Source organism: Papilio polytes, unplaced genomic scaffold (assembly GCF_000836215.1).
Source record: "Papilio polytes unplaced genomic scaffold, Ppol_1.0 DF820678.1, whole genome shotgun sequence".
NCBI lineage: Eukaryota > Metazoa > Arthropoda > Insecta > Lepidoptera > Papilionidae > Papilio > Papilio polytes.
This window is the reverse complement of record NW_013528526.1, coordinates 820,223-840,938: the sequence shown is the minus strand read 5'-3', so window position 1 is coordinate 840,938 and position 20,716 is coordinate 820,223. Positions and strand designations below refer to the sequence as shown.

The following is a 20,716-nucleotide window of genomic DNA, read 5'->3' as shown; positions in this document are numbered from 1 at the left end:
CGATACTAGAAAAGTGATTCGTTTTTTTAATATATCGTTCTTTTACAGATTTGTGACGTTTTTCCAGGAGCTAGATAATTTTTTTATCAATATTGTGCTTTTATAGAATTCAGCTAGGCAACGGGTACATGCTTTGTCACGAGATATTTAAAACAGCGTGCACAATATTGACGGGTCTGAGGTCATACGAATCTGTGGTCACACAGTCAGAGTTATTAATTTCTAAATGCAAAAGTTTAGATAGATGGATGTTAGAGTATGTAGACTAAACGGCTCAACGGATTTCGATGGAATTTGGTATAGATGTAGAGGATACTCTGGAAGAACACAAAGGCTACTCAATATTTTTTTTAATTTCATGCGGACGGAGTCGCGTGCTTAAGCTAAACTATAAAAACTCAACACAAAATACAAAAGCTTGAATTGTTATTTCGTCAATCGATCGATGAGAAAACGAAGAGTTTTTTTTTTAATATTCATTCCAATGAACGTTTTCGATAGGTTTCATTGTTCCGTTCGAAAAAAAAAGGAAACGAATAAAACATCGCTGCAATTGGCTCAGTTTCAACGGCTGCTGGTGAATTGTTTCGACTTTATTAACGCAACGATAACTATGAACCAAAAAAAAGCAAACCAGTACTTTCAAATTATAAAAAAAAATCCTTTATTTCTTTTGTTCCAATTAACTTTCTTAGTTGGACCAAAATATTCCTATGAAAGTAGTAATATTGGTCAACGTTCGTTATATTATGAAATAGATCTATAATTTTTCTAGTTATGGATTACTATAAAGAGTTACTGACCACTTCGAATAGGTTGCATTTTTATACCCTTTTACAAGAACTCTTTTTTACATAACTAACGCTTGTAAGAGGGGTGGGTAGAGATAGATCAACATTTGATCCGATCCTGACCCCTCTTTTGTTTCATCTAAATTCATACTTTATGTAATCTCATACGTAATTGGAAATGACCATTGTTGTACAAATCTAATAAGATTTTGTTTATGATAACATTGGTTTATATAAACGACAACAATCTGAATTATCAAAAAATCATCGGAACTGCTCTTCCAAAATCTGTACCACCCCTTAATTTATTGTGCTTTTATTAATTTGACGTCGTGCATTATTACTAAAATTTCATGCCACGCTATTCCCTACTTAGTGTAGTTTTACGAAGTATAATTATAAGCTTTACAATAAAGTAGCAGTTTTATATCTCACGCAATAAAACAACACGCAACCTAATGATAGAAATACTCAGTTTACCTATATTATAAAGTTTAATATTGCTTAACCCATTTTTATGATTACATAAATGTTTCTGGTGTAAAATGTTATTTATCCAAGCAATTGTAACCTTTATTCACTTTATAACATACTTCAGTAAGAACGTTCTCAATTCGACTGTATGTTTTTGTTGAGCAAAATATTGGAATTCAAAATTGTTATTCTTTACTTAAATGAAGCAGAAGAACAGAATGAGCTTGTGCTTTTTATTGATCTTTTTACCCAACTTAAAAGTAATACAAATCTTATCGGGAGTTGCGCAGTCGACCATGTTAATAATAACTCGTTATTTGTATACTCTTTACGTTCTAAAGACTAGCGAAATTGGTGCATACGTGTGGCTATATCTTGAGCTCTATAGAAAATTTATTAGCGAACACTGTTGATACCTGCATGTGTTGTTTTAACGTCTTGTACAATGTAAACGTAATGATAACAGCGACGTGGGTGAATCGATGCAGCGACAGTCTGGAGTGCTTGGAACTGGAGGATGAGCAGCCGTTGGCGCAGCTGGGAGCAGTGCAAGCGGACAAGCTGACGCTCTTCTTCACCGAACTGCTCGACCATGACCGCGATGACGTCATCTGCGATCAGGACTTTGATAGTTTCTTTGAAGTGAGTACTTGTGACATCTCGTGATTTACTCACCGGAATAAAGCGTAGATTTAAGACTTTACTAAGGGCCTGCTTAATTAACCAATATAGCTTGAATGTGGTAGTGTTGCCTTTTTAAATTTTCTAACTTAATTTCGCGAGATTTTTTTATTTTTAGTCTGTTAATTAATTCCGAAATTAACGGTTGGTTATTATTTTCATAATCTTGATAAAGGGACCACGGTAACCGATTTTACTAAAACCGTTCTAATTAATACGAAATAGTTTTAATAAAGTATTTAATTAAAGTTTCTACTAGGACCATATCTTGAACTTTTGTTAATTTTTATAAATATAACTAGGTTACAATTCTGGGAGTCTGCACCAATTAAAGTTTTAACCGCTTTATTAGGGTCGGTTCAGACAGAACGGAGCGGTAAGACAAATTATATCGCAATTAAAATGTTACTTTATTTCATTGTTACTAGGTTTAATTTTGCTTAATACGTCTTTTATTATAAATAGTAAGCGTAAAAACGTGTGAAAAGTAAATTGAACCTTGTTTCAATCGCCTAAAGATCTATATTATTGGCGATAATTATTTGTCCTCCGGCCGAGTCTGTCTGAACGTATCCTTAAACTAATTAAAAATTAGAATTGTGGTAAAGCAGACACATATTTGAACATTAAAACATCGAATTAGATTAAATAAATATTTTATATTGTACATATCGATTTAATGGAAACAACCAAATGTATTTATGTAATTTCCAGAAGCTAGCACATTTCGCTGATTGGTCAAACAACTCATCCGAATTCCACATACTGCTCGAAGTGAAGCAAGAATTTATCGAACATTTTATCAACTCTTTACCAGCCAAGTAAGTTAAGAGCGGTCGGAAACCTTTGACTAAACTATTGCACAACTATTGTGCGATTGTCGAATTCGAAGCCAATTCAACTGTCAACTAAAAATCGAGTAGTGTGCGCACCTTCATTATAACCTCATAGGAATCAAATTGACTCGAGTTGTGCGTCTGTCTGCGCCCTAAGTCTCATTTTTGGACTATAAACTGCAGAAAGAACCTTTATATAATAATTACGTTCAACACAATATAGATAAGACATTTCATCTCTTGAGATAAATTACTTAAGTTTACATAGTTCTTAAAATTATACTTGTTTGTAATTTTAATATTACATTTCCTTATTAGCATGAAGCCAAGGAAACACTGCACACAAATCCATTTTTATAATTATATACATAGCTGTTGCTCGCAATTTCGTCCGCAAGAAATTAAAAAAATAATAACAAAAACACAGTCTACATATATGTGTACTTAGACTGTGTCTTTTTTATTACTTTTTTTTTCAAAATCTCAAATGTAAGAAGAGAAACAGAGTACTGTTATTCACAGATAGCTTTTTAATGGTCAGAGAGATTTTGAAATGGGATCAGTAGTTTTTGAGTTATTTAAAAACATACAAAAATGCAAATTCCTTAAAATATTAGTATAGATAAAATCGATTATTTCCAAACATTAATGGTTAACAGCATGCAAAGATGCATTCATGATTCACGAATTGCCTTGAATATAATATTTTTATATAACAGATGGAGCGACTTACCGTACTACAAGCGAGTATGTGGTCCTGAGGCTGGGGGTTTTCCTGGCAGGACCACTCTGGAGGGATGGCTGGCGCGCTGGGCTCTATATCTCAATGACATGAAGAGGTTTACCGACCTACCACTATATTTGCAATATTTATGCAAGATTATGTTCAATGTTATTGATAGAACGGGTAAGTGAAAATTATTTGTTTCTTGTAATTTCTAACGTGGGTTTTTATATTGGTAATAAAATTAAGGCTAGAGACGTATTAGTGTGTTTTTATTTATTGTATGTACAGCTGGCAAAAGGTTAAGTTTATGACAAAATTATTCAATACTAAAAGCGATCTTAAAAGTTCTTAATTACTTATTGTAGATTACAATTACTGAATCATCACTCAGCAAGATAACGATTGTCGGCCTAATACTAAAAGGAATTTTAAGTATTTGACTTCATCAGACTTCAAAAATCTTTTCAGTATTCAGCCGTAAGTTCAGTTATAGAATAGATATCAAAATATTTATTGCATTTACGTTCTAGGTACGGGTGAAATAACAAAACAATCTCTGGCTGCTTTTTATCGCTCCGTCATCGGCTTACCGGCAACACGAGTCGATGAGATCATAGGCACTGCCTACGACCGAATGACTAGTGTGAGTTACTATATTGAATTGTAATTTTGATAAATATTCAAAGAAAAACAGGAGTTTTATAATAATTTTAATGTTAAACTAGCTGTTGCTTACGACATTGTCCGCGTGGAATTTGAAATAATACAATATGTTACTTACAGATAAATTACCTTTCTATCGGTGAAGGAATTTTTACAATCGGCTCAGTAGTTTTTGAGTCATTTCAATATTTACAAAAATACGAATATACAAATCTTTCCTCTTTATAATATTAGTATAGTATAGATAAAGATGTACGAGAAATAATCTCGATAACATTGATTTAAAAGAGCAAACAAAGTACATTTGTACAAACAGCATTTGGATTACCCCTTTATCCGCAAATGTCAAACGTTACGCCACTTGTATTCATTTTGTTTGTATACTCGGACACTTGTATATTCAGACTATTCCCGTCTCTTATTTTAGGTTATAAAAGGGATGGCAATATAAAGGTGTACCAATAATAGAAATATCTTACTAATATTATAAATGCGAATGTTTAGATGGATGTTTGTTAGAGTTTGTAGTCTAAACGGTTGAACGGATTTCGATAAAATTTGACATAGTAGAGGATAGACTGGAAGAACACATAGGCTACTCAGTTTTGTATTTTTTTTTATTCCACGTGTACGGAGTACGAAAGCTAGTAACTTTATGAAATAGACACCATAACTACGTCATTAAATCATAAAAGTTTCCATGTCCATTTAAATTAAAAATCACTCTTTCATTCCAGAACGGCTACCTGATCTTGGACTACGGTACTTTCGTCCATTGCTTCACCAACTGGCTGATGGGAAAGAACCCAAATGGCCCAGGACAATGGGTATTAGTACCACCCAAAGGACCACTACCACAGCCGCCTTTCCCCGTTGACTACAGCGCGTTGAACACAGAACCAGCCAAACTTGAACCTTACGCACCGGATAAGAAGACAAACAGACATTCCGTGATAGTATAGAAATAAATGATTATTAGTCCTTTATAACGAAACAATACAACCAGTATCCCAGAGAGGTAGATAGAGGTAATAAAAATAAAACTTGTACTCAGGATCGGGTATGAAGATATACAAATGCTTTTACATTTGTTAAGTTACAAGTGTATAAAAAATTATGTCACTAATCTAATTCCAGTACTGTTACATACATCTCAAATATGTAATGACGTAAAGAATTGATATTGTATGAAGTACGTAAGTGGTATCAGAACTTTATGATGGATGGAATGTTTCCTCATAGAGAGTATAGAATTTGTGATAGAAGAATCAATTTTAATTTAGTTAGTATTATTCATAATTTAATATGTATAAGGTAAAAAGGTGATAGATGTAGTATTCAAGTAAAAGGTAAAATTGTCACAATAAGAGCTGGCCCACGCCTTTGACTAAACTGTCGCTCAACTGTGCGATTGTCAATTGTTTCGCAGCCAAACTGTTTAGTTACATATCTAAAAAAGGAGTAGTGTTATCACTAACTACTACTGTTGACACTAAACAATTGTGCGATATTTTTCCTTACAGTTCAGAAAACTTATAGGCACTTTGTAGATCTGTGAATGTGAAAGGTTAACTATAAATAAAGATTATTTGTTATTTATTAAAAAGTAAAGCAAGGTAAGACAAACATATGTATAGGGACATCGTAATGCCCCTATACAATTCCTCGAGAAACCAAGACAATTTAAAACTCAATCTTGTTTTTCTGGACAAACATAGCATCCTAGTTACAACTTATCAAATGGCAACAATAACAATGTTTATGCAATAATGACTTTTTTTTCGAAGGGGAGTGCGTTACGCATACTCCATGCCTCTGGGCAGACACGTGAGTTATGTGGGACTCTCCCCCCATAGTGGGAGGCATACCTTACTAAACCCCTTCGTTCCCTCCTGGCCATTGTGTGGGACGCCACGGGAACTCTTGCGCTTGCCACCGCGACGCCCCACTGATGCAATAATGACTTGTACCAACCACTTGTTGTCATAGTGTTAAGTTACAATAAGGCAATCACTATGAGAGCTTATTTTATTAAAATTCAATATCAAAATCCTAAAAATTGTAATTTTTGCTTGCAATCGATAATTATACGCTTTACCTTACTATATTTCGACCAATCCTAAGATTTTAGATAACTTTTAGATATTATATAATTAAACTGTTGTACATAGTAGGTAAATAGATATGTAAAACCTTTGCACGACACGGTAAGCAAAAACTGCCTTGAAGTATGTTGTCTTCACATTTCACAAGCCTTATTTTGTACCTTAGAATAAAATTTAGTTAAATAAATTAAGTAACAATAAAACACATTAATAAACTTTTTTGATTAAATAAATTGTTTTATTAAAAAACACGTATAAACGCACTAAAAAGTATTTTTATCCAAAATATTTACCCCCTAAGTTTAATGGCGTGTAAATATATAGCCTAAAACGTGACGTAAATGTAGGGCTTTTTATTAAAAAAAGAATTATTTAAAAATATGCTGTAACTGCTGACATCTTAGGCAACAAAGAATGTGTGTTTACGGTTTATTATAATAGTATAGATAGTATACAAGTGTCCCAAAAATTTATACAAAATTAATTGCTACGTACAAGAGGACAAAACATTCTACTTGATTCGATTAATAAATGTTCGTGCTATAGTAAATTTATTCGATTCCCTCAAGATTAATCGAAAATTGACAGATAACAAATGAGTCTAATCCGCGAGTTGAAGCGAGGAATTAAGTCCATTGAAATATGACGTCAGAGTCAATTATAATAGCCCTAGAGGATTAATCTATTGTTAACTCAATTAATTTCCAATTCGTAAAGTAATTAGTTATTACACAACACAGTGGGAGAACCTGCAGTAACAATATCTACATGGATGTGGACGACTGATATACATCTGTCTGACATATGGAATTAAATCCAGTTGACACCTGTATTCTGAGACAGGGATCAAGTAGAAATAATTCTGATAAATGTGCACCTTACGCCAGATCTTACTTTGTTTTTTCCCATCCTTTTCTTTTAAGTAAAAATTGGCGAAATAATTTGCTTTTCCTCTAATTTAATAGAATCTGACTAATATTATAAATGCGAAAGTTTAGAGGATTGTTTGTTAGAGATTGCAGCATAAAGTGATGAATTGATCTCGATTAAATTTGGCATATATGTAGAGGATAGTCTGGAGGAACACATAGGCTACTTACTTTTGTTTTTTATTCATATATTAGATATGGCGCTAAATATACTAAACTGTTATAAAGAGGAAAACTTTGTATTTTTGTATATATTGAAATATATCGAAAACTGCTAGACCGATTTCAAAAATTCTTTTACCATTAAAAAGCTACATTATTATTGAGTAACATAAGATATATTGTACTATTTGTAATTCCACGTGCAAGAAGTTGCAAGCAACAGCTAGTTTTTAATATTGAGTAAACCATAACATGAATAAGAACCCTTCAACTACTCTTGATTCTAAATTAAATAAAATTAACTGTAATCCGACTTTGAAATACATTTTACATTTAGTGAATGGTATGAGATGAATGTGGAGTTCTCCGTGCGAGACTCTCTTTATTACAGATGCCGTATTTCTTTTGAGGAACGCAGCGAATAGTAAACTCGCTACGATGAAAGATTTTCTAACGAATGAAATTCCTTTGATGAAATACGGAAAACGGTGACAGGTTTTCATTTAAAGGAAATTTTTAAAGCTCTGAATCTTAGGAAATAGTAAAATCAAGAGTACAGGATGATAATATATTGAAAAATTGTACATACTATGTAGATTGTAGAATCTCCTAGAAGAAAAAGGCTGGGAGATGACGTAGATCCTGTGTCTGCACCGATAAGCTCAGACAAAGGAGGTAATGTTGAAAAAAACAATACAGTTTATACATTCCGAAGAACACAAATTAAAATATTAAAAATAAAAACTGTAAATCCCATTTCACCAAAATTAACAAGCAATTTAACTTACATTTTATTCTATAACGTAGACTTACAAAGCCACATTGCCAGATAAGTTGTTTAGATAACCAATTCCAAAGTGCATTGGAACTCTACCAAGTGGCTAAAGTATTTTGAAACAAGGAAAGAATTTAAAATATAACTTTATTTCAACATATTCAAACAAAATCACTTTACTAAAAAACTTACCTATACTAACATTATAAAGAAAAGATTTGTAATTTTGTATGAAACAATCAAACGGGACAGAATATAAAAAAAACAACACAATATCACATAGTAACATAGAGTAATTTTATTTTTAGACGTTTATTTTAATTACACACAAAGAAAAGCTAGTAAACACGTACAAGTATTATTCTATAAATAACCCGGACCTGAAACCGAAAATGACCAACTAAATAAAGTTACGTGTAGCCAATATCTTTAGATTCATCTCCAAATTATCTAATCATTAAAGACAAGTAAAATAAATATTTCAAAAGGACCAAAAAATTAAAACATAAATGACTCATAATTTCCATTTAAAAGATACCCTTAGAAGGTTCATAAAATATTTTTTAGTACATTTAATGGAGCTTCGTGTAGCGTAAAAGGGATTTTAATGACGTCATTATCGAGGTCAGAGCAACGTGAATTGATATCGCGAATCATTAAGTCGTTAGGGAAGACGTCGATATTAAGGTTACGGTTAACTCATTCATAATTTAATTTTAAAAATGCCTAATTAGCAAAATACACGAAATTTGTAATAAATATTGTACTATAAATACAAAATAAAACACACTCTTTAGTGAAAACATGCTATGATTAAGGAATCTATACTATTATAATAAAGCGTAAACACACACTTCTTTGTTGCCTAGGATGTCAGCAATTACAGCATATTTTTGAATAATTCCTTTTTTAATGAAAAGCCCCACACTTATGTCACGCTATGTATTTTCACGCCATTAAACTTAGGGTGTAAAATTTTTTTATAAAAACCCTAATGTGGGAAAGAGACCATTAGTTGCTGCCAATATCAAGGAAGCAAGGTTGTGATTATGTCATGTCATTTTGACATTTGCAATTGATAATTTGACACATGTAAACAATAAAATAAAATTTTCATAATTTAATGCGGATGAAGTCGCAGGGAACAGCTAGTATTAGATAATCCTGAACATTTGCCTTCAAAGTTTATAGTTAACATCGGCTTAGCCACTTCAGAGATCACTCTGAACTAACGCGGCTTGCGGACAGACAGACAAAAGAATTTTAAATGCGATTTTAGTTATCAGCAACGTAAATACATCATCTTCCTAAAATCTGGAATTTTTCTTTCGACATTACAAGCAGATATTCCAATTTTATTACATATATTTATATATTACGTTCAAAATAAGTACACGTATATAAAATCGAGACGTGTCAGTAGTTTTTCGTAAACTCATACTAAATTTCCTAGTTCCAACAAAACAGCTTGCAAGATAAACGTGTTCATAACAATAACTACGTGATGCAATACTCGTGATACGTGCCTCTAACAAGATGGATGGACGCGATCTCTTTAGTTGAAGAATTGATGTATTCATCTGCGAAACGGAAAATGTACTACAACACAAAATAAACATATTCTCTACTATTCTTTTTTTTGTTTATGGCTCTCCCGCAGCGTATTAGGCCAGTGTCAAGTGCTTGTGGTTTTATTCTAATTTAGGAGAAATTGGAAACAAAACTCTGCTTATGAAGATGTTCGTGGTACAAGCGGTCTAAAGATTTTAAACTCTTGAATCATATAAACCTGTTGATCTACATAAAAAGGACGGGCACAAAACATTTATATATTGTTAGTAGGTTATTGGACGTACAACTTATAAAGTACATAATAAAATTTCAACACATAACCTCAAAAACATAATTCTAAATGTTAGTATCAAATGCTCATAGAATTAAATTATTTTTAAGATAAACTAAAAATGTTTATTTTCGTCTGTTAATTGTGGTAAGATTAATAAGTATGGATATAAAAGATATTTCGTATCAAAGACATTCAAGGACATGGTTCAATAGATCCTTAAGGGTGCCATAATTGGAATGGAGTTGTATATCGGCCTGTAGCGAGGATCCCTATAGAGTATCAAGTATCAATTAAAATTGAAATAAACAAAAGCGGCAAAAAACTCTATTAAATTGAAAATGAAACTTTTATTTATTTTTCAACGACTTTAGTGTATTTACGAATTAGTAAAAAATGTAAAATAGATTGGAAAAAAAATACTATCTGAGAAATTCAAATGCAAAGAAAAAGATCAAACAAGAAATAGACGAAGGTAAGTTTTAATTTATTTTCACGGCTATAAATTCAAAGAGAGCTTCCGAAGGTAGTCCCTTTTAGACCTTTTCAGATGATCTTTATGTATACAGAAAGAGCGTATTACTTCAAGTATAATTCATAAGCACGACAAAAAAGTTGCTGAATGTTTGTTTATTTATATTATTGTATTTCGTACCTTCTTATGGGTATATCGACAGAATGAGACAATTCTTATTACAGCAGCATGCAGGTAAGATTCTCATGTTCTGAAGCAAATATACAATATGTTACTTAAATAATTCTACATTTGTATTTTTTCAAATTATCTTTGAAGAAATTTCATCAAAATCTTAGCTTTTTAGGTTAGAAAATAATTTAACCAAAAATTCTTATTTACGTAAACGCCCGGGAGATGATCAAATATTTATTATATCTAACGTGTTTGGCATTTTTTTATTGTCCGCCTCTATGTTGCGTTAATTTCAAATGAACTAATGAAATATATAAAAGTTAACCGGACATATTCAAACGTTATTTTGACGCAAACAGCTTAAACAAAAAAAAAAAACAAATTATCTGAATACAGCGGTTATAAATGAGGGCTGATTTATATTTTCTCGCATAAAATATAGCTTCATAATAAACTCTCGCTGTTTACGGCCGCCTCGAGGATAACATCCAGTCCTTTATTACAATATGATATCGAAACGGTTATTTGTAGCTCTATAACCATTAATAAACTAGAGACAGAATGTACTTTAAAATAAATGTACTCTTAACTTCTCAAATTAGTACTTGATTAAAAAATCTAACAAGCTTATTGACTTTACACTTAAAACATTGGTGAAAAAACAATTAAAATGACATCTTACACATCAAATACATATATATTCATTCATTCATTAATTCATTCATTCATTCATTCATTCATTCATTCATTCATTCATTCAATCAATCATCCATTCATTCAGTCATTCATTCATTAATTCAATGGGAGGTTTCCCAAGTCCTTAAAACCATTCGATAATGCTTATGGTTCAATAAATTCATAAATCGAGGTTCCGAAGTACGTAACTTGAGTTTTAAATAGTCATTTTTCATCTGTTTTTTTAGATTAAGAGTGTTTATAGTCTATTTTTATACAAGCGTCTCGGCATAAAAACACACGATAGAGTTAAAACTACACATACATTTGTAAACCGCAAGAATTTCTCAACAAACGCGGCAAGATAGTCTTTTGTCCTCGCAAACGAGTGCCACTAGCATAGAAACTTCGCTATTGTTACTGGAAAAGGACTGAAACATCTCTGTACAGGACTGTACTATATTATACGACAAAGTTGACACCTTTGACTAAACTATAACTGGTTAGTCGCGCTTTAATTCCTATGAGTTTATATGGAGGTGCGCACAATACTCTATTTTTAGTTGTGGAACTAAACAATGGAGGACCGCATTTTGTGGAAGGCATTGGGAAAGGTCTATGTCTAGCAGTGGGCAGATAAAGGCTGTTGATGATGATGATGAATTAAACAGTTGAATGGGCTGCGAAACAATTGTGCGATAGTTAAGTCAAAGGTGTGAGTCCGCATCATAAAATGAATTATAATATCACTAACTGAATAATCTATACTATTATAATAAAGCGTAAACACACACTTCTTTGTTGCCTAAGATGTCAGCAATTATAGCATATTTTTGAATTATACCTTTTTTTAATAAAAAAGACCTACACTTACGTCACGCTTTAAGCTACATATTTTCACGCCATTACACTTAGGGGGTACATTTTGGATAAAAACCTTAATGTGGGAAAGAGACCATAAGTTGCTGCCAACATTAAGGAAGCAAGATTGCCAAGGTTTGTCATGTCATTTTGACATTTGCTATTGATAATTTGACAAACGTAAGCAAAAATATAAAATTTTCATAATTTCATGCGCATGGGAACAGCTATTATAATATATTAATATAGCTCTTTCTCATTGGAAATGATGTTTAAATTGTTGCCAAATGTTAATTCCAACTATTCAGAACTACATTTGTTTAACTTCGCTAACTAGTTCAACTTCAACAATGAACGTAATTTCATTATTTTATAACCCTCCCGCTCAAGTAATATAAGTTCAAGTTACAGCTCAAATATTAAGATCATAAACTTTCATCAATATGTACTCTCGATGTATTGTTTTAGCACTTACTTTACTGAAACTTTGCTGCAATATTTTGATATTCAATTTTATATTTGGAAGACCGCAGTCTGTGATCTCTGCCTACACCTCTATATTAAGTTATATTGTCTATAATAATATTATGAAGAGGAAAAATTTGTATTTTTGTATGTATTGAAATTTAAAAAACTACCAGGCCGATTTCAAAAATTATTTCACCATTAAAAAGCTACGTTATCATTGAGTAACATAGGCTATATTTTCTACTATTTTTAAATACCACGTGGACGAAATCGCATGCAACAGCTAGACTATACTTCTAAATATCTATAATAGATTCTAAAGATAACATAGGCTATATTTTTTTAATTCCACGCGAGCGAAGTCGCGTGCAACAGCCAATATTAAATAACGTAATATCTTTCGGTAAATATAATCAATTTCTTTTAAAATTAATGTTCTTTCTTTCAAATATAGCGTGCTAATGGCAACAAGGATGACTAATGTATTCCCGTAGGACTAAAGCCTTGCAAGAATCATAGCAAGCCATTTATCATCATATGCGCCAACTTTACTGCGACTTTTCTTACTTTTTTAAGACTAATGGCGGAAGTTTAAGTTATAATACACGTAGAAAATTAATCATAATTTCATTTTTTCAATTCTATTAATATATATTTAATATAATAAAGCATAAAAATACAATACTTGGTGGCGCAGGATGTCAGCAATCACAGCATATTTTTGAATCATCCTTTCTTTTATGAAAAGCCCTACACTTACGACACGCTTTAGACACTATGAAACTTAGGGGTAAATAAATTGAAAAAAAAACCTTCATGTGGGAAAGGGACAATAAACTACAAGTTGCTAACATTAAGGAAGAAAGGTTGTTATGATAACGATAATTTTGACATTTGCAATTGGGAATTTGACAAATATAAAATAACACAGGTTCCTACTTACATCAGGAAGCAGAGCTCCAATGATTTATTGAACTGATTTTATTAATGAAGTATTTTTTTTAATCCCTTGCGAGTAATTTTATGCTTTGTAGAGAAACAATACATAACCTTAATTGTCGTCGGCTTTGAATCCAATTAAATTATAGTTTAATATAAAAAAAATAGTTACATTCAAAGTAATCCTTGTAAAAAGTTAGCAGAGCGTGGTTTCGATCCACGGACCTCTGGGTTATGGGCCCAGCACGCTTCCACTGCGCCACTCTGCTCTTAGACGTAATTACAAAAAAATGTGTCATGTTATAATTACGACTATTGAAAACATCAATGTAAACTGACCGTAATAAAATAGAAATGTTTTTCATTCTTGAATTTACTAACAATAAAATTCTAAGGAAATTTTACATAACACAATATACACTTGAAAACTCAACGAATAGGTTTCTTTGTAAAATACGGAACGTTCCGATAACAAGCTCTCAGGAACGGTGCGGCCATGTTTTACGTTCAGTGTCTCTCGGCTGCAGCTAATATAAAATGTAGAATTATTTGTTATACTACAATATTTTAGTTTATACATTCTATTTGAATTTATTGGGAAAATAAACTATGTATTCAAATTTGCTACACGATTTGCAATGCTTTGAAAATTTTAAGAGTGTTCGTGTATTGGAAATTAAGGTTAACAGGGAGATAGGTCTAAATAGAATACTATCTCACTTGTTAAATGCAAGAAAATATACCGTATTTAAAACGAATGTTTATTTTCCCTTGAATCCCTCTCAATTAATATATTAAAAACTAGCTTTCGTCTGAGACTTCATCCGCATGGAATTAAAAGAAATTCAAAAGTAAATAGCCTATATGTTCGTCCAGACTATCCTCTACATCTTTGCCAAATTTTACCGAGATCCGTTCAGCAGTTTAGGCTACAAACGCTAACAAACATCCATCCATCCATCTAAACTTTCGCATTTATAACATTAAGTAAGAAGTGAATTTGAAAATAATTTTCTAATAAAAAACATATTTTAGCAGAGCGTGGTTTCGATCCACGGACCTCTGGGTTATGGGCCCAGCACGCTTCCACTGCGCCACTCTGCTGTTGATACATTTGAGAAAAATTAAGTATGTATTTTACCGCTTCTTAAGCATGATTAGATAATTGTACTTTGACCCTAAAATGAGCTTGGTTATTATTATAACTGTAAAAAACTAAGCCAAAATAATCATATATCTAAAATAAAACTTGTTCAATAGAGAAATCTTGGTCAAAGGGAGTAATGTCTAATCTAATTTTCCCACAGGATATCAAGAGCAGAGTGGCGCAGTGGAAGCGTGCTGGGCCCATAACCCAGAGGTCCGTGGATCGAAACCACGCTCTGCTAAAATATTTTTTTTGTTAGATTTTTTTTTATTAAGTAAGGATATAAGTATATGATTTTTTTTAATTACCGTTTAATGTATTGAATTAAGAAAATATATCATAACAAGTCTGTACTGTAATTCGTGTATTTAGTTTTATATTCTAGAATATTTTTACTAAATAAAAGAAAGTAGGATTAAGGCCTGACAGTTGTAGTGACGTGGGTCAAAATTATGTCTGTTAGAAACATCTCGTTTTCAATTTATCGTCTTGAAAACATGACAGAAACCTTGTTGGTATATAACAAATTATTTATTTCTTAATATTATTTTATTAAATATAACAGATCTCTGATAAATTAAATAAAATTGAATAGCTTTCTCTGTAATGCAGACATAAGATTATACAACCACAACAGATGTATATTACATACGGAAGCGTGACTCTCCTGAGTGGGGTAAAAAATCCTTGAAGTTTACAGTTCCAAATAAACTAGACAAGGGTTGTTTGTGGTTGCGAATGTTATTAAGGGAGCAAACAGGGGGACGAGTATTTGGTAGCGTCGCATTGCGGCCCTCATTGTCTAAGGTCGGTAGCATAGCGAGCATTCTTGTTAACAAAGCTACGAAACCAATGTAATATCACTGCATTGTTTGTTGTACAAATGTTTACTATTAGTTCATAAAGTAATTTGATGAAATACAAATATAAATAAAAGGTTATTGGTCTAGTGTTAGTCTTTTGGTTTGAATAAAAAAAAATACATAAACTATACTGTGTTTAAACAATATCAAAAGATGTAAATGATTAATTTAGTAGTATTTTAAATTTGTATAAAATAAATTATATTAGCAGAGCGTGGTTTCGATCCACGGACCTCTGGGTTATGGGCCCAGCACGCTTCCACTGCGCCACTCTGCTGTTAATTCGAATATAGACATTACTATACCCTATTATGCTTAATTATCTTAAATACATTTCATATTACCAAACATTAGCCAATAAATTACATACACTACGAAATGCAAAAAAGCATGATGCAATATATTATTTTGTACTATCACGCGTTTATTGCTTACGACTGCTTATTGCATGATTTTCCATAGCTAAAACACATGTAAAGCGTAATAATGCTATCTCAATCTTATCTAGGAGCATGAAAGAGATGTCAATATATTGTACGAAAGATTTAGAAAAAATTACGTGTGAAAATGTGAACTAATTATTTAATGTTCACAAGCAACAGCAGAGTGGCGCAGTGGAAGCGTGCTGGGCCCATAACCCAGAGGTCCGTGGATCGAAACCACGCTCTGCTAACACTTCTTTTGTTGACGAAAATTGTATTCAGGGAGTTATTTTTTTCATTGCTTGGAACATTAAATTAATAATTATTTATTTATCACGACCTATTAATAATATTAGATTTTTTTTTAACTCCGCAAGATTAATCTTAGGACTCTACATATATGTATGTACATACAGATATACAAAGACGTGGTTTTCGTCAACCAAGAATGATGAAAATGTGTACCTTGCTTTGACAACAAGATATCATGAGCAGAGTGGCGCAGTGGAAGCGTGCTGGGCCCATAACCCAGAGGTCCGTGGATCGAAACCACGCTCTGCTAACACTTCTTTTGTTGACGAAAATTGTATTCAGGGAGTTATATTATTTTTTTCATTGCTTGGAACATTAAATTAATAATTATTTATTTATCACGACTTATTAATATTACAGATATTTTTTTTAACTGCACAACACTAATCTAAAGACTACGTTGGTATACAAAGAAGTGGTTTTCGTCAACCAAGAATGAAGTAAATGTGTACCTTGCTTTGACTACAGGATATCACAAGCAGAGTGGCGCAGTGGAAGCGTGCTGGGCCCATAACCCAGAGGTCCGTGGATCGAAACCACGCTCTGCTAACACTTCTTTTGTTGACGAAAATTGTATTCAGGGAGTTATATTATTGTTTTCATTGCTTGGAACATTAAATTAATAATTATTTATTTATCACGACTTATTAATATTACAGATATTTTTTTAACTGCACAACACTAATCTAAAGACTACGTTGGTATACAAAGAAGTGGTTTTCGTCAACCAAGAATGAAGTAAATGTGTACCTTGCTTTGACTACAGGATATCACAAGCAGAGTGGCGCAGTGGAAGCGTGCTGGGCCCATAACCCAGAGGTCCGTGGATCGAAACCACGCTCTGCTAAGGTAGTTATTTTTATTTTACTTCGTACCATTACATACTAAACTAGAGATAATTTTAACTACTTAATACTAGCTTTCGCCCGCGACTCCGTCCGCGTTAAATAAAAAAACAAGTAAGTATCTCTCTGCTCTACACTTATGCCAAATTACATCGAGATCCGTTCAGCCGTTTAGGCTACAAACTCTAACATCTATCCATCCATCCATCTAAACTTTTGCATATTAGTAAGATTAGTAAGAAGCAAGATACGATTATTAAGATAGTATCAATAAGATTAGTTCATGGACTTTTTTCATCATTCGAATTTCGAATTCACATAGCTACGTTTTCAGATGAAAAGATTTACCTTTTAAGATAAAGGATTTAATCAACACATTCTCTTTGTTCCTAGTCAGAGATTTTCAAAAGCTGGCTTGTTTTATTTTTGTTTTTTTCTATTTTACTTGGAGTTGTTTCACAACGCAACAGATGTTAAAGCCTTTCGGATTTATACGCCGTAAACAAAACCCGCATTGTATAATGCTTAGCTTTCATTTAAATGAAAAAATATTAAAGATTTTTGTTACCATTTTAACCGAAGAAGCATTATTTTAAAATGTATATTTAACGACATTACATTATGTTTCATTGCCTTTCCACAATCCACAATCTATACACAAATCGCAATAATATAAATCCATTGTAATAACACTTGAGCGATTATTGTCGTCCCTTTCATTAGCTTTGGCAAACTGAGACTACTATACTACTCGTGCGAAGCGTCGCTGATGCCCTTATGACGTCACAAATCACAAAAAACAGGCAATCTGACAAGATGAGCACGGGATTCCATCGTTGTTGTAGTGAGGGGAAAACATCAGCAAACATAAGCATAAATGTTTTACGGCAATAAAATTCTTTGGTAACCATTTGCAGAATGCAAACTCGACAGTGTCTTTGTAAAATCTCGCAGCGACGAATAAAATGTTCAAAGTTGTTTTATGTTAATTTTGTGTTTAAAGTGCTCGAGATGCAACTGAAGATCGCAGAGGAATGAATAATCTCTACTTCATGCAAACTTGCTCACAAACTGACATGCATTTCGTTGAAAACTGATTTCATCAGAAATATTTTGATAGCGAAATGTATACTGATTATTATAAATAACAAGCTTTCGCCCGCTAATCCGTCCGCATGGGGTAAAAAAACAAAAGTGATTATTCTATGTGTTCTTCCAGACTCCCTCTACATCTGTTCATTAAAATCCGTTCAGCCGTTACTACTACAAACTCCAACAAACATCCATCCATCCAAACTTTCTCATTTATAATATTAGTATGATAACAGTTTTAGTTTTGAAACTTTTTTCTTAGTGAAACTGCCTCAAACATTAATCGTATATCGTCTTTTCCTCTAACTTTATGTTACATTACTTTTTTAATAATGAATATAATAATATTTTCCTAACAATATTGTTGTTTTAAATAAATATAAATGTATAGATAAATAGCACAGATTAACAAATAACTTTTACGAATACAAAACACATCAAAAATAGTTAAAAATCTAACAATAAAAAAAAAAGTGCCAGCAACATTAAAGTTATTTCGGCTTTAATATTCCTTTATCCATTCAAACTGGAATGAAGAGTTTAAAAAGACAGAAAGAAATAAAACATGACGAGCGGCCGTTACGTTCACAAAGCCTTTTGTCGAGTCTAGTATTTTACAAAGGCTGCTTTGAAACATCACAATTCGTAATGAATCATTCCATTGGACGGATAGAAATTAATTTTATTACAAGAGTGGCAGGAGTTTTTTAATCAAACAATTTAAGTATGTAAACATGAATATCCAAAGCCAATAATCGATCTCTGTTATGGTTCAGGGCAATAGTGCAATTGAAACCCACGACCGCAAAATCGGTAAATTGGTAGTCCCAAAAATTTAAGTGTTTAAAACCTCTGGGTAAAGAAAATAAAACAAATATTTATTGTTAACATTATTACTTATTTATTATTGTTTTAAAACATTAATCCTTTTACCATCTACAGTTTTCATTAAAACCTCTTTAACACTTCTAACAATATTTTCATCTGTATAAAAAATGTATTCAGTTGAATTTGTGCCCATAGACAATTCACTCTTAACATTTATTTCTTTACAAGTTTTACAAGAACTATGTATTATTTTACATCCAATTTCAACAAAATCTTTAACATTATCTGCATTCACACCAGCGCCTGGCATTATTTCAATTCTATCTTCATTTATAATTAAAAGTTTTTGTAATAATTCAATAGCTTTTGGATCATTAGCTGATTCTTGTTGTCCGCTTGTTAGTAATCTAGTAAAACCTAATTTAATTATTCTATCTAAGGTATAACTAGGATCCAGGCATATATCAAAAGCCCTATGAAAAGTTACAAGTACAGGATATGCAGCTGTAATTACTCTTTGACAACTTTCTTCATCTATGTTATAAGTTTCTTTTAATGCTCCGAAGACAAATCTATCAACATTCAGAGTTTTATAATATTCAATATCTGACAACATTGTATCCATTTCTTGTGTAGTATAGCAAAAGTCTGAGCCACCTCTACATCTTATCATTATGTTTATTTTCGGTCTCTGGAAATAAAATACAACTTTAATAACAAAAATGCTTCCTGCTGTTTGTAGCTCTTGCTAATTTTGATGCAGTTTATTTAATATAGTGAATTAAGATGAAGAGAAATACTGCTAATTTTACATGTATTCACTGTGATGTAAATAAACACATTTGTGTATCAGTATTGGACCTATGCAAGCCGGGGCCGGTCACTAGTCCATATAAAATAACTAGCTAAACAAGGTTTTAGACATTTTATATAGAACTTAAATTATAACAAAAAATAAATTACCTTTATATTTTTGCAACAAAAATCTGTACAATGCTTATAAATTGGTTTGCCACAAGAAATGTTATCCATCTGTAAGAGAAAACTTTTAAATGCAACATGTTTTTTAAGTTGTTTAATAAGAGATGCTGGCAAAACAAACATCACGATGCTATTTTAAAAATTGATGATACTGAACATATCTAGAGGAACAAATCTTGCATAATCGTGGTAAGATTATTTACTAACCATTTTTAATATTTCCTTTACAAGTCCAGGGGATGGTGTCAACCCACCTTCTGGTAGTGAACTACATACTTCCAACTCATCGGCACCACCGTGAATTGCGTTTATAGCTGATTCCAAACTATCAATACAGACTTCTAACATACTGTATTGTTTAGTTTAGCTTTTACTATTTTATTTATAAGAGTCTACCTATGTAAAGTAATTTATAGTAGAACTGGTTACATGTTATCCAAAATTAAGCCTGAAATAATGAAGTTGTAAACAATCGTTCAAACTAAGTCCTATTTTTGAAATCAAAACAAACACGAAAAAGTAACGAAATGATAACAAAACAAATGTCAAAATGACAAATATCCTGGACTGGATACCAGAAGGAAAGGAAAGGGAAAACCAAGTCAAATTAAGTCCCTTTTTGGTTTCTTTGTTTTTTGGGGATTTTAA

The 20,716-nt window shown here is 32.0% G+C and overlaps 2 protein-coding genes and 8 non-coding genes across 10 annotated transcripts in view; 6 read left to right on the top strand and 4 right to left on the bottom strand.

The window, feature by feature from the left end:
- LOC106110384 overlaps positions 1 to 6,473 on the top strand; it is a 45,388-nt gene extending 38,915 nt beyond the window's left edge. Inside the window, exons 4-8 of the mRNA XM_013292211.1 lie at positions 1,732 to 1,907; positions 2,661 to 2,767; positions 3,502 to 3,689; positions 4,040 to 4,152; positions 4,910 to 6,473. Coding sequence (XP_013147665.1) covers positions 1,732 to 1,907; positions 2,661 to 2,767; positions 3,502 to 3,689; positions 4,040 to 4,152; positions 4,910 to 5,134 — 809 coding nt within the window. The 3' untranslated portion in view covers positions 5,135 to 6,473. The remainder of the gene's footprint in view (positions 1 to 1,731; positions 1,908 to 2,660; positions 2,768 to 3,501; positions 3,690 to 4,039; positions 4,153 to 4,909) is intronic.
- A 7,302-nt stretch (positions 6,474 to 13,775) lies between these two features.
- Positions 13,776 to 13,847, bottom strand: Trnam-cau. Its single transcript has one exon. It is a non-coding gene; the product is annotated as a tRNA-Met (tRNA).
- Positions 13,848 to 14,610: 763 nt separating this feature from the next.
- On the bottom strand, positions 14,611 to 14,682 carry Trnam-cau. The gene has a single exon. It is a non-coding gene; the product is annotated as a tRNA-Met (tRNA).
- A 212-nt stretch (positions 14,683 to 14,894) lies between these two features.
- On the top strand, positions 14,895 to 14,966 carry Trnam-cau. The gene has a single exon. It is a non-coding gene; the product is annotated as a tRNA-Met (tRNA).
- Positions 14,967 to 15,793: 827 nt separating this feature from the next.
- On the bottom strand, positions 15,794 to 15,865 carry Trnam-cau. The gene has a single exon. It is a non-coding gene; the product is annotated as a tRNA-Met (tRNA).
- Positions 15,866 to 16,188: 323 nt separating this feature from the next.
- On the top strand, positions 16,189 to 16,260 carry Trnam-cau. The gene has a single exon. It is a non-coding gene; the product is annotated as a tRNA-Met (tRNA).
- Positions 16,261 to 16,500: 240 nt separating this feature from the next.
- On the top strand, positions 16,501 to 16,572 carry Trnam-cau. Its single transcript has one exon. It is a non-coding gene; the product is annotated as a tRNA-Met (tRNA).
- A 227-nt stretch (positions 16,573 to 16,799) lies between these two features.
- Positions 16,800 to 16,871, top strand: Trnam-cau. The gene has a single exon. It is a non-coding gene; the product is annotated as a tRNA-Met (tRNA).
- A 226-nt stretch (positions 16,872 to 17,097) lies between these two features.
- On the top strand, positions 17,098 to 17,169 carry Trnam-cau. Its single transcript has one exon. It is a non-coding gene; the product is annotated as a tRNA-Met (tRNA).
- Positions 17,170 to 19,163: 1,994 nt separating this feature from the next.
- Positions 19,164 to 20,633, bottom strand: LOC106110292 (copper homeostasis protein CutC). Its single transcript, XM_013292057.1, has 3 exons — positions 20,276 to 20,633; positions 20,051 to 20,119; positions 19,164 to 19,778 (listed from the first exon to the last, which is right to left on the bottom strand). Exons 1-3 carry the CDS (start codon positions 20,414 to 20,416, stop codon positions 19,164 to 19,166), a joined length of 825 nt encoding a protein of 274 aa, XP_013147511.1. The 5' UTR covers positions 20,417 to 20,633.
- Positions 20,634 to 20,716: the final 83 nt, after the last annotated feature.

What these genes read in the sequence shown, in the direction of transcription:
- LOC106110292 (XM_013292057.1), bottom strand. Translation starts at nt 20,416, where the DNA reads ATGTTAGAAGTCTGTATTGATAGTTTGGAATCAGCTATAAACGCAATT. An exon ending in TAAAGGAAATATTAAAAATG is followed by an intron (nt 20,120 to 20,275) that starts GTTAGTAAATAA and finishes TTTCTCTTACAG; the next exon opens with ATGGATAACATTTCTTGTGG. An exon ending in TTTGTTGCAAAAATATAAAG is followed by an intron (nt 19,779 to 20,050) that starts GTAATTTATTTT and finishes TTTTATTTCCAG; the next exon opens with AGACCGAAAATAAACATAAT.